At 35.5% G+C, this 14,612-nt stretch overlaps 1 protein-coding gene across 1 annotated transcript in view; it reads left to right on the top strand.

Moving 5' to 3' along the window:
• DNTT (DNA nucleotidylexotransferase) overlaps positions 1 to 14,612 on the top strand; it is a 176,225-nt gene that overhangs the window by 37,676 nt on the left and 123,937 nt on the right. The window contains exons 4-5 of the mRNA XM_072424484.1: positions 9,423 to 9,593; positions 11,242 to 11,313. Of these exons, the coding sequence (XP_072280585.1) occupies positions 9,423 to 9,593; positions 11,242 to 11,313 (243 nt within the window). The remainder of the gene's footprint in view (positions 1 to 9,422; positions 9,594 to 11,241; positions 11,314 to 14,612) is intronic.

Below are 14,612 nucleotides of genomic sequence, written 5' to 3'. Positions count from 1 at the left end.
GTCAAACATATACTTACTGCAGCTATCCGACTCATTTTACTGTTATTGAGTTCTCAGAGAAGGCAATGGTTCAGCTGTGGATAATCTCCGAGATTACTTTTTTAAGGTGTCCCAGTGTTCTGCGCTTGGCAAGGCTTGTAGCTAAGTAGTTTATGCTTGCTATGCAAAGCTGGGACACGCTCTGCATAGTGGGATATTGAGGTCACAGCATGCATGACTTACTCTGCAAATAAAAACAGATTTATGGGGACGTGCAATTTTCTTATTTTCTAGTGCTCTGTCTACACACACCTAAAGTGGTTTACTTTATTAGCCAATTGGACATTAAATGTTTTGTGTTGGCATATGACAGGCATGAATAAGCAATATTTGAATAATTCGGTGCTGTCTTGTTGAAGACAAAATGTGCTATCCATGAATTTGCATCCTTTGAAAAAATGTATGTAAGATAAATTGGAGAACGCTAACTTATGCTGCTTCATACATATATGGCAATTATTGAAGAAGATAGTGACACTGCTCTGGACTTCAGCCAATAAAGGTTATAATATAAAATTATAAAATTTTAGATATATTTTAAACGGTACCTAAACTCAACATTTTTACTTTACAAAGAAGGGTAGACAACCCTTCTATATAAAGTACAAATGTTGTTTATTTTTTAAGTGCAACACCCTTTTTTTTTTAAAAAAAAAGGGTGCAACACCACTCCTTTAAGTCTTGATATTCATGGTGATCAAGATGGGAGTGCAGAGCCCAATGGGAGTGCAGAGCCTCCCGGGATACCTACATCATGTCACTCATCCCAAAAGGCTCTGGCTGCTCCTTCTGCGCATGCCCAGAGCATTTTTCCATCAAGGGATAGAGATGCCGATCTTTTTTTCCCCCTTCACAGTGGCTACGTTACCTGATCTCACACCTGTGCAGTGTGAGATCAGGTGACGAAGAAAGACGACTGAAGAAGACGATGGAGGAGAAGATAAAAGATGACAGTGCCCGACGCTTCCTCTGCGCCAGGACGAAGAGTAATTCCAGGATGATGCATGACCGGATTGTGGGAAGGACCAGAGCCATCGAGGGATCTGCAGGATTAACCCCCCTCACGATAATTCCGAGTGACTCGGGGTGGATTTTAGGTGGATTTCAGGTCCTGGGGACACGTCTGTCTTCTTCCAGCTCCAACTGCGAACTGCAGAGACGCAAGATCTGCTGGGTTTCCCGGTGACGTCAGTGCCGGCGGGAGGATCAGAGGGAAATTAAAATAATTTTGTATTGGATTCAATACAAAATATCTGTATTGAGTCCAATACAAAGAAATCTTCATATTTTATACATATAATTATATATATAATACCTGGTACTGTACAGTTATGTTACATGTTTACTATATTTTCTTTTTTTTAAACAGATTTTTTTTTTTTTTAGTTTACTATTAAATTCATTAACTATTAGACATATTTTGGTGAGTTTTGCCTAAGAATTATAGCCCACAACATAAAATAAATTTCCATGCAAAAAAATTGTAACGCGTTTTGCATGAAAATATGGACAGAATTAGATCGCTAGGGAGGTTAAGGGTACGTGTTATTTTTTTACTTTCAGTTTAGTTCTGCTTTAAATATAAGTTAATTATTAGGGCCCTTATTACTAAATACTGGGGAAGACATCAATGAGACTATTGATACTTATGCTATAATTTTTTTGCAAATTTTTGGAAATTTCCTTAGTCAGCTATACTTACCATTGAGTCAGATGACTTGTGATTATAAGACAAAAATCTCTGGGATATCAAGTCTTTAAAAGGTTGGGTCTTTAGTATGGTGCCATAAAAAGTTCCAAGGTTTAAGGAAAGACGTTGTAAGTTTATTTGCTACACTTTTTTTCATGATCATTTTAACATGTGGTGTTAAGGTGAAGTGTGATATCAGTGTAAATATGAGTAGTTGCAATTATGAATAGATATTTTTGTTAACAATGTCATGTTAATTATTTGGTATCTACAGATAATTTGACTAAATTACAGATGATTTGACTAAATTGACATTAGTCAATTTAGTCAAATCTAATGAAGCAGACTTTGTTTTGCAAAACGTATCATCTGTAGCGGTAATATCACCATCTGTAGTGGTACTTTTAAACATCTAAGATGAAGTTTTTTATGGGTATGAGATATGTGTTTTTTCTATTTTTCTATTTTTCTAATTTGTTGTACATATCAAATATTTGAAAGCTATGTAATTGTTTTTGTAACAACAAATAATGTTGGCCTTGTTGCTGTGAGTGAAAATGTTTTTATAGGGAACTATTCAAATGAAAAACATGATTTTAATATATTATTAATGTGCCTTCTAGATTGTACTATAAAGTTATATATATAAATAAATATATAAATATATATATATATATATAAAAAAAATACTTAATTTCAGGGGCTCAAAAGTAATTGGACAATTGACTCAAAGGCTATTTCATGGGCTGGTGTGGGCAATTCTTTTGTTATGTCATTATAAATTAAGCAGATAAAAGGCCTGGAGTTGATTGGTGGGGGCTTCTTGTATATGGAAGATTTTGCAGTGAACAGACAACATGCGGTGAAAGGAGCTCTCCATGCAGGTGAAACAAGCCATCCTTAAGGTACAAAAACAGGAAAAACCCATCTGAGAAATTGGTACAATATTAGGAGTGGTAGAATCTACAGTTTGGTACATCATGAGAAAGAAACAAAGCACTGGTGAACTCAGCAACGCCAAAAGACCTGGACGTCCACGGAAGACAACAGTGGTGAATGATCGCAGAATCATTTCCATGGTGAAGAGAAACCCCTTCACAACAGCCAACCAAGTGAACAAAACTCTCCAGGAAGTAGGCGTATCGATATCCAAGTCTACAAAGAAAAGTCTATAAAGAGAAGACTGCATGAAAGTAAATACAGAGGGTGCAAGGTGCAAGCCACTCATAAGCCTCAAGAATAGAAAGGCTAGATTGGAATTTGCTCAAAAACATCTAAAAAAGCCGGCAAAGTTCTGGAAAAACATTCTTTGGACAGATGAAACCAAGATCAACCTTTACCAGAATCATGGCAAGAAAAAAGTATGGAGAAGGTGTGGAACAGCTCATTATCCAACGCATAGCACGTCATCTGTAAAACATGGCGGAGGCAGTGTGGTGGCTTGGGTGTGCATGGCTGCCATGGCACTGGGACACTAGTGTTTATCCATGATGTGACACAGGACAGAAGCAGCTGAATGAATTCTGAGGTGTTCAGAGACATACTGTCTGCTCAAATCCAGTCACCTGATCTGAACCCAATTGAGCATGCATTTCACTTGTTGAAGACTAAACATCGGACAGAAAGGCCCACAAACAAACAGCAACCGAAAGCCGCTGCAGTAATGGCCTGGCAGAGCATTAAAAAGGAGGAAACCAGCATCTGGTGATGTCCATGAGTTCAAGACTACAGGCTGTCATTGCCAGCAAAGGGTTTTCAACCAAGTATTAGAAATGAACATTTTAAATAAAATGAAATTAAATGATTGTGATAAAAAAAAAGGCTTTAGTTCCTCACATTTTTATGCAATCTTTTTGTTCAACCCACTGAATTTAAGCTCCTTTAACTGCATGTTGTCTGTTCACAACAAAATCTTCCACATACAAGCAACCCCCCCCCCCCCAAAATCAATGCCAGGCCTTTTATCTGCTTAATTAATAATGACATAATGAACGAATTGCCCACACCAGCCCATAAAATAGCCTTTTAGTCAATTGTCCGATAACATTTGAGTCCCTGAAATGAAGTGATTGTGTAAAAAAAGGCTTTAGTTCTTCACATTTTTATGCAATCTGAAAGTGTTGAGAGAAAGAGTTGTTTCATTTAAAATAATTGTGGTAATGTACAGAAACAAAATTAGAAAAAAGTTGTATCTGTCCAAATATTTATGGACCTAACTGTATCCATGCTCCGGCCCAAATTAAGCTGCCTTGATACCACGTATGCTATAATGCAACATAATATGCATTAGGAGTCACACAGAAATAACTGTAAAGTGTATCTAAACCCAAGAACAAAAACAATAAATTGCCGATTATTAGGCCATAGCGGTCTGATTTAGTTTTACCATTCACTTGGTAACCTTGTCACTTACACACTGTTCTAGGATGTCAAAGTTCATTTACAACATAGGGTGTTGGTAAGCTCCTTTTGGCTACAAAGTGTAATAGTTATCCTCTGGCCAATAGGGAGGCAAAGAGAAGAGTTAGGGCAGTCTATACAATGACCACGTAAATAATGTGTAAAAAGGATTATTTAGGCCCTTAACTGGAAAAAGAAAGGCTGCAGACACCAGTAGGTTACCTATAGTTGCCAAGATCCAAGGATTACTTTAATATCCCAAACAGAAAATACTATGTCCGCTGCAAAACCAGAGGAAGGTGTCAGGCTACGTTGATGAATTCTCCATAAAGCAGGATAAATAAATAATAAGGGAATGTCAGCTCGAGAGAATTAACACCTTCATTATGGCCTTCGTTATGGCAGCCATGAAACATGGATAGAAAAAGTCTAACCACTGGAGTTGAAGAGGGATATAATAAAATGAAAAAGAATTCAACCCAATGTCCCAAACTAAAGTAAATTTAGGTTAAAGGAAATATTAAACTGGATAGCAGGTGTATTAGAAAAACAATTCTCTGGTCTTTAATAATTTAGTTTTCTTTTATCCCCAAGTAGAACACTATATAATCATATCTAGAAAGTTGATATATACTCTTCCTTTGTAACTATTTTGAGAGAGATAGTATGCCCACAGCAGCTGCTGCTCGCTGTCTGTAGTTTCTGATACATCTGTACTGCCTGCTTTCTGGCCCTTGGCAAAGAGATTACAGAAGATTAATCTTTATCATGGCCACTGATTCTGTTCTCCATCACTTATCACATCTCAATGACCAGATAGTTATTCAAGTGTATCCATTTTCTTTTTTTAATGTTGTGTGTTACAGTGTTTTATCTTGCTTTGCCTACAGTTGTGTACTTGTTTCTTTCTTTTGTGTTGTGTGGGATTAGCATCAAACCTTGCATAGAGGTAATTCCAACTCCAATTATGTCCACTTTTGTTTACTAAAAACATTCACAGAAAATAGACATCAAGGGTTTTGTCTTGCAAAGTGATCAATATAGTCACTCTTAAGTAAAAATAACACAAATTTGGCCTCCATGGTAAAATAAACCCAATTTGTGGGAGACCTCCTTGGCTCTCCCCACACAGTGCCTTTCTCCCTGAGTCACTTAGCCTTAGGCTACAATCGTCCTCAATTTCTTTTCTGGAAGAGGGAGGAAGTGCCTGGTCCACCCATTCCTACAAGACACTCCGGGCCTGGATCCCAAAGACAAGAGCTGCTAATCTGCAGCAACACAATTATTTTCTGCCATGTTCAGGTCCTTTAAACCCCTTCATTTGGACTAGTTTTGCCAAATACACTCAGAATTTGGGCTCACACTTATTATGCTACAGTGTACATTTCTGTACATATATGTATAAACATGTAAAATCTCACTAATAAGAGTTGTATTTCACTGGTCTGTGACTGAGATTTAGGTTTTTTTTATAGTAAATTGTACTATCAAATACTTGTTACTTGAATGCTTGTTCTTCAATGTTTTCCAGTCGTAGCTCTTTATTTTGAGCTGGGCTGCAATTATTGGAGTCAAACTTCCCTTTATTGTTGCCCTACCTGCTTATTGGATGATTATTTCGGACAAAAGGTCCCAAGCAAAGGGTAGTTTTAGGTCCAGTCTCCAACAGGGAAAACAAACAATTTTTTGGGCTTTTTAAGGCACCAAATTCTCATTCTCATTTTTAGTATAACAAACACACTTTAATTAGCAAATATTATCCAAAAAGTTTTTGTTAAAAGTTAAAAATCATGTATAGCACAGAAGTAATTCTGGATCCTCAATGCGTTTCATGGAGCTAGTCCACTTCTTCAGGAGGAAAAACACATATAAAAGTCCACATGGGTTCATGGTTTCCCCAAACTTTTTTAGATAATAGTTGACCACAGGAGAGAAATGGGATGGATCTCAGTTCGACTGATGACATTAAAAGCCTTCCAACATCACACTTCGTGCCCCATATGTCATAGGGAACCGCAGCATTTCTTTCCACAGCAGTAATACCATTTGACAGGAATCAGAGTAAAGAGAGCGAAAAAAAAGTTACAAAATTGTTTCCAATCATTTTTATTTCTTCTAGAATAAGCTAACACTTAAATTCTTTATGTAAGCTGCACCTTCCTCTAGTATCCACCTAAAAAAGAGACTCTGTGCAATCCAAGGTTTATTACTGGCTTCTACCAGCATGGTTATTGCCAGGTTCTGCCTTTTAACCTATGCATTAGTCCAAACTTTTTGAGGTCAGTGAGAGGGACACTTTTTAGCACAAAAATATGTAGGCAAATGCCACACCACCGGTTAGTTAGGAATTCAGTTATGCAAACCATGAAGAATTGATGATCAATAATGAATGATACAATCTTCAAAATTCCAAATTCAGTACTTTAGAGGTTGGATTAAGCAGAACATTGGTAGTTAAAGCACACATCTTATTTAAAGGTCTAAAGTTCAGACTGCTGTAGAAAAATAGATGTAGCTGCCTGAAGCAGTGTGAGTTGTCACATTTGTCTGGACAATTCTTATTATACATATAAAAAGAAGTAAATGCAGCACGTTAAAGCTAAGCTCATTTTAGGAGCAAAAAGTGCAACGTGTTTGTCATGTATAAGTGCCGGTCAAACATACCGGATACATAGAAATGGCATTGATTTGGCAATACTGTTTTAGTGTGGCTGTATTTTCCAGAAATTTGTTTCTAAAGCAATGTGCCCTCTGGACTTGAAGGATTCATCACAAGGGCCAGCTTAGCATTACCCTGATGACAAATGATGCAATGCTGACATATAGGAAGTTACTACAACCTTCACCTAATAGACTATGATTTACAAGCAGTTGTTGTTTAACTTGACCACCTACTTCTGTGTCCACATAGTGCCAAATAACATGGTCATATTTTAAACGAAGATCATCAGTCTTTGCAGGGACAAAAGCTGTGTTCATTTATGACAAAAGTCAATGGGCCATTGTTAAAAAAAGTACCTATAAAAAAGCCTATTCAACTTTAGCTATAACAAAGACTTTCTTATAGCTTTTATTGAAGCAAAGTTAGAAAATCTATTCTTATTTTTGCTGCTTGTGTCCCAGGTTTCTGCTTTGGACATTCAACAGGGACTGAGAAGAATTCTTTCTAGAGTTCGGGGGAGTCTACGTACACAGGTCCAATGGTTCTCGCCCGATAATCGTCTCAGAGCCGATATCGGATGAGTTTCTGGTGTGTGTACAGCGCACGTTGTCCATCGTTCGAACAACCATCCTGGCAGATCCACGATGGACGACAAACGATCCTAATGCAAGGGAAGGGAGGAGTGCGCAGCAGGGTGTCGTTCTTTCCCTTCTCTCTTCATTGGGCAGAATGGTGCTGTATGTACAGTACTCGTTCATGCATCGTGTAGTGCTTAGTCATTGGAAGGATCGTGAAAGATCCTTTCCAACGACTATAATTGTACGTGGGTATGCAGCTTTAGATATTTATTGACCCTATTTGAAGATTTTCCCTTGCAATCAAATAACAAATGCAACATTTTGGATTTCCTGGATCTAAAATAACAATTTTAAAACTGCAATGTTTTCTCAGTGGTCACTGAGTGCTATCAAAGAATTTATAGTTCTCACAATAGTGTTGATTACAGTCAGATGAATGCAGCCTACTTTGGATCTAATGGACTTTAAAAGAGATCTGTAGTTCCCTCAGCTTCCCTTCAACTTTATCCACCAACATATAGTTAGCAGATATTCTTTGTATTGATAAAAATATGCCTCGGGTAGTTTTAATTGATGTGATGAATTGTTTATCATCATCATACTTGTACTGCATAAAGAAAAAATCACACAGTGGTGGATAATGAAGGCAGTTGGTGATGTTTGAAAAAATATATCTATGATTATCTAAACCATACCATGCCCCAACAGCATAAACTAATGGAAATCAATGGACTCTGTTGATACACTTGTTGCTTTTCTGCTACAGTGGAGGAAAATCTGCAACTGGGCATAGAATTTTAATTCTATAAAAAATTAGCAGAGGCTCCAGGCTTTCCTGAGTCTACTAAATAAACAGAAATATATATTTCTGTCCAAGTTGGTGTTTTAGGCTTCTATAGTGTTATGGTTTCTGTCTGATGACACATAACATAGAAGGGGAAATATCTGTAATGGAGATCCAGAGAGAAGTTAAAAAATAAGCATTTGCTGTACGTACTATTAAAAGAAGGATTTCAGGTAATAAGCTAGCTATATTGAAACAGGATTTTGTGTCTTTTTAATGTTTGCATAGTAATCTAAAGTTTGTCTTTTATATCTGTCTAAAGTTCTTTTAAACATAAATATAAACCCTAATTGGTTGACATTCAGTTTTCTCAATACTGTGTATAACTAATAGTTCCCACATTCAATTATTTCAAAATTGTTTTATAAAAATAATTTTTTTACCTTATTTTTCATTTCAGATATGCTATTTTACGGCCTCTTTCAGTAACTTTGCATACTAGTAGTAACTTTGCATACGAGTAATGAGTAATATGTGTTAGCATGGCTGCTTGTAGAGGCGTTCAGAATTGAAAATGTCTGACTTGAAACAGGATTTGTGGTCAAAACAGATGAGTTTCAGTTTAAATTCTAAGTTGGAATTTATATATATATATTTAAACAGAGGTTTAAATGGCCTACTAATGTGTGTATGAACCTTTTAGGTAAAGCATATGGCAATAGCTATTGACGGAGATCTACGCCATAGCTAGCATTGACAGGTGTAGCGTACGGCTCAGTCAATCCCGTTGGCAGTCATTGACAGCCACTGGCTGGATTGGCTGAGCTCTACACTATAGATGACATTGACAGGTATAGCATAAGGCTCAGTCAGTCCAATTGGTGGTCAAAGACAAATATTGATAGCCACTGACTGGATTGGCTGAACTGTATACCTGTCAGTTATAGAGTAAGCTTAGCCAGTTAACCCATCTATAGACCGTTGACAGCAGTTGACAATGCAAAAGCACATCTTGAAAACCGTTGTGCCTGAACATTGACATCTTTTAAAAAAAACAAACAGAAGTAAAAGGATTAAAAACAACTTCTGAAATGACAATAATGTGTTAAAACTTATATAAGATTTAATGATTGAGTTAGATGCTCTATAAGGAGTTGCCTGCAGAGCTAATAACATTTTACTCTAAACAATAAACATAAAAAATCCTACTTATATAATGTATGATGCAAGATTATATAAGATATTTATTTTACTTGTTTTCTTTTCTAGGATGCTTTTGATATAATGGCAGAAAACTATGAATTTTGGGAGAGTAAAGGACCTCGGGTGGCCTATCAGAGAGCATCGGCTGTGCTTAAATCACTTCCATTTCCCATAGTAACAATGAAAGATGTGGAAGACTTGCCTCACCTGAGAGAAGAGATGAAATACATCATTGAAGTAAGGACACAATGTTTATTTGGGAAATAGGGTTTTGTCATAAAAAAGTAATTACCATTTATCTTGTCCTGTAATATTTTACATTATCGCTACTATATACTAAGGGTTTCATTTATAAAACAATGCAGGCAGTAATCAACTACAAAATCAACCAATTACAAGACCCATAATTTATCTAATTCCGCTAAATGATTTGTGATTGGTTTTCGGGCCTTTCAGCAATAATTCTGGACTTTTTCATAAGCCAATAGTTCTTGTCTTTTGTTTTCTTTTAAAGCACCAGCACCTCCAATGAAAATAGGAAAGTAAAAAAATAGTGCACATACTTGCAAAAAAGTTACTTCAGCCAAATCATTTTAACTAAACTTTGGGGAAAGGTTATAACCTCTGGTATTTCGGATTTACCTGTCAAAGATGGGAAATTCCCCCACTTTTATCTAAATTTCCTCCAATCTCCTGTGGGTGTGTGGGTCTAGAACCAAATGTACAGTTACACTTTAATACCCCATCACCAGACCAATGATTTCAACAACAATCTTTCCATAGGATTCTAAGTGTGTTTTTACCTACCAAAGCCTCTATTGTGTAGACCTCTAAAAGATCTTGGAGTGCTACTGGTAACCACCATCTTGAATGTGATGTTAGAGAAATCAGAGATACCTTTTACCCTTGAAATAATTTTCAGGTTTCAAGGGATCCCTGCTAACCAAAATATTGTGGGTCATTAGGGGAAATGTCTTCTAACTTGGTGGCCAGTGTAAAGAATGTCCTCCTAACAGTGGTGACTCAAAAACAACCTTAATGTGCGAGTAAAAACTTTATTAGCATCACGTAGGTGTCTTAATCAAATGGATTTGGCCCTAGAATAATACATCAACAAATGGGTTGTCATTCAGCCACAATTTGAGGAACTCTTAGAAGTTAATAATTGCTACTCTATACTATCCACCCACACTCCTTTCCTAGCTTCCACATATTTGGGTACATAGGTGAGAGAGGTAGAGAAGATTGACCAGCACAGGGAGCACTTAGATACTCCCAAATGAAGACGGGGGTATGATGTTAAAAGAGAAAGAGAGCTATATTAGAGGACCATCACTTTATGGAATGCCAATGCCCTACCAGGTCCAATGTTTATTGCAAGTGAATAAAAATAAAAATGCTGCAAGTATAAATTTAAAGTATTTCTTTTTTTATGATTTTACCCCAAATTTTATAAATTAGCAAAAGGTAAGTAAGAGCAAAGGTAAAGAGGAGTCAGGAACTAAGTGTTGTGCAACTTACATAATGGGCCATGTTGGGGTGCCTTAATCACTGATCCTTTTGATAGTCCACATACTTACTACTTGGTGAACAGTGACTACAGAAAACTATAAATTATAGAAAATAAAATGCTCTTGAGAATTAAATGTATAATAGCTGGTCTGTCTTTTCGAGGCTCACAGACCTCATCTTTTTTGAAAGTTTTTAGTCTATGTAAATGAACAGTCATGATTTTTTATACCTTTTTAACCTTAATTCAATTTTATTTTCTCCTTTTACTATAATGTGAAGGAGCAGACGCCAACAGCAGGAGTGAATTGCATATGATAAAAATCCAGCTAAAGCCTACTTTAGTAATGAACCTTTCTATGAATTTATTGTCTAGGAGATTATCGAAGATAGAAAAAGCTCCAAAGTGGAGGAAGTGAGATCTTCTGAGAGATATAAATCATTTAAGGTAATCAAATGTAATTTATTAAATACTGTAATCAGGGACAAATGGTGTGAGCTCCCTGAATTTGAATTAAAATTTCTTGATTGCTACAGATTCACTAAAATGTTGTCAAAAAAGTTCATGTAGATTGCTTAGGCAAAAAGTTTTTGAACAAAACCATGTGAACATGGTGTCAGTGTTGAAAAGGTGTTCTATTTCTGTACTTACAAACAAAGCTATTTACAGCCTTCTTTCTAATTTTTGATGGGAAGCTGGACAGAAATAAGGAAAAATAATCAGTAAATCAATTAATAAAAATATTTTATTTAAATTAATATACAAATATGTTTTAAACAATTACCACATTAATAATATACATATTTTTGTATTTTATTGTCTATTTATAAGACAAGTTAAGGTTCTTCATTCCTCAGTGTCTAGCATTATGCATCCAACTAACAAAGGAACTTTTGACACAATAGTTACCCACCTAGGAAATGAAAAAAGTATTTCTCTAAACCTGGAAACTATGCCAAGTCTTTTGCACAATACCTAAATATATTCTTGTAAATATTACAGCATTTTTTGGAAGAAAGTTGTGAGACTTTAACGGCATACAAATATTATACTATCATGACAGTAAATCATACAGTATTAAATTATAAAAATACACTTCATTTAGGACAGTTAAAATTCCATAAAAAGCAAATAAATATTCAATTTACATATCCAAATATGTAATATCTCTAATGACATTTCGTCTGAACTAGCTTTCTACGCATACCAAAAAATGATCACTCAAATATGTCTTTGGTGTCATGGGTCTTTGGCGACAACCAGATTTACCTATATGTAAATCTAGATGTTTACAGTTCAGTTTGTGATTTAATCTTTTTATGCGTGATAAACTGTGTTTAAGTTTACTTATCTTGCAAATAGTTAAGTTTTTTATTCTTTTTCTATTGTGTAATTTCCTGTTCATCTTTTTCTTTTTTTTTCTCTGCTGTATGTTTTAATATGTCATAATGTAACAGTTTATTATCATTTTTGCTATTCTACTATTGTATCATATGTGAGTTGTTCTATCCTTGCCGAAAAAAACACCAATAAAGGTATAAAAAAAAAACAAATGAATGAGGATGAAAGTAAGTTGGGGATGGCTGGTGGAGTCATCACTAGAACTAGGGTGAGTATAGTACTCAGAGCTGCTGCTTCATTTCCACATGTGGCAACAAAAAATATTTTAAATATATTGCAAGCTGGAGTTGGTCTTTAAATTGCTGGATCTTTCAAGTATATCTAAAACCTTTTAAAATATTTTCTTTTCTCATATTTTCTTGATGTTTTACTGTTACTCAAACAACAATCTGTTGCCCTTTGAGTATCTGTAAGCCTAGCACTAACAGTGGCGATGTTCCTACTCCCACCATTGACAGTTCAGCTTGTTATACTTTCAGAAAAAGGTAGACTGTGTTCTGTTTCAAAGAACGGTTATACATGCCAAAAATGTCTTCCTTTTAGTTTTTCTAAAACTCTGTATAATATATATATATATATATATATATATATATATATATATATATATATAGTAATTTACAATTATCTGCTAAATGAAGAATAACATTATATTAATTTCACATTACATCATGGCTTTGTCCTTTTATGTGTCCATTTTCATGTCCTGTACAATAGAATTAGTTTCAATATAATTTCATCTCCGTGTTAGGCCACTGTTAATGAAAGTCTGCAGCGTCTTCTGATGGAGCCTAAAAATAATAAATGGAAAATAATTAAAAAAAGCAGATATAAATCTCCTTTAATGAGAAATACAATAATATGTCTGGAGGAAATGTACCAAGTCTTTTTTTTCAATAAGAATGGGCAGTATTCAAGTTAAATTACTTTGGAACATTGTCATTTTTTTATTACTCTTTACTACTAAGAAAATATTAGTTTCCAGACATGATGGGAAATATTGCATTCATAAAGAAGAGATTTATTGACTCTGACTTTAGAAACAATCAGAAACATATTGCACACTAAATTTGCATCTGGTCGCTGCGGGACAAGGAAGAAACACTTGCAAATAAAATCTGATAGTACTAAATGAATGATCAAATCATCATTGTTGTGCCGCCTGTGTTGTAATAGCTGGGTACATAAAACTTTAAAGGGGAGATACTGATGGAGTAGTTTTATTGGCTTGAAATAGATAGATGCCCCCTTTTACCATACATAAAATTATTAATTTTCTTATGGATCAGTTATATTACATATGAAGCCTGATTGGATGGGGGGAAAGTCACATGACTGCCCAAGAATACTAAGCCTTTTAATTAAAAATATCTCAAAAGAGAGAGAAAGTTTTGAAGAGGGTTAAGAGATGTGCAATTTAATAATAAAATAATGGAAAATCAATGGAAAATATTAAAAATTTGAGACTGCTCATTTTAGAACAAAATGAGGTTATGGGTGTAGATATAAATCAACCTCTTTTATAAGGAGTCAAATTTTTCATTGCTGTTGGTTTCCCTTTTGGGGAGATTCTCCCATCTGTTTGTCCTCGTAACCATTGTCATTGAAAATGAAAATGGGGGCAAAATCCAAACTTGTGGAGTGGCTGCCAAAGAAAGTGGTGAGGGGAGACCATGCAGTTTGGACACCTGTTCTAGTGAGCTGAGATTCTCAAATATTGTTCGGTCTCCTTGTCAAGAAGTAAAGGAAAATCTGGAATACAGTGGGATACCAAAAAAAAAAAAAAAAAATCCAATGGAAGTTTTATTTCTTCCATATGCTTTCTAAAACTAAAATTAAAAGTTTTTATCTTAGTTTCAGATTCAAACCAAAAAGACTATTTACCTAATGATAAAGAGCCTTAAGTCTTTTAGGAGTCACAATGCCCCTGGACCAGATAATTATTTGCAGCTAATTGTATTCGCAGATATTGCTTTAGACCAGGCCTATTCAACCTTTGAAAAGAAACTAAGTCCAAGGGAACCCTTGCCAATAATTATTATACCTACAGAATGATTTTCTGTAATGCAGAATTTGCTAATGAATCCCCAGCAACCTCTAAAGGAACCCCAGTCTTCCACAGATCCCTGGTTGAGAAAGGCTGCTCTAGACAGGTGTACCGACCATGATAATAACAGACAATGTGTATTACCATGGCTGCTTGTAGTTGTAGGGTAACAAAGGGGGGGCAGCAGTTTCAGCATTTGGTACAATCCATCAATGGGATCGGTGACCATGCTACTTTCACGCTGCTTAGTATTAAATACTCTGCAATCTAAATGCTGTAAGATTGAATTGTAGAGTGAAGG

This window comes from Pyxicephalus adspersus, chromosome 10 (genome assembly GCF_032062135.1).
Source record: "Pyxicephalus adspersus chromosome 10, UCB_Pads_2.0, whole genome shotgun sequence".
Classification (NCBI taxonomy): domain Eukaryota; kingdom Metazoa; phylum Chordata; class Amphibia; order Anura; family Pyxicephalidae; genus Pyxicephalus; species Pyxicephalus adspersus.
This window is presented reverse-complemented; position numbering and strand designations above follow the sequence as displayed.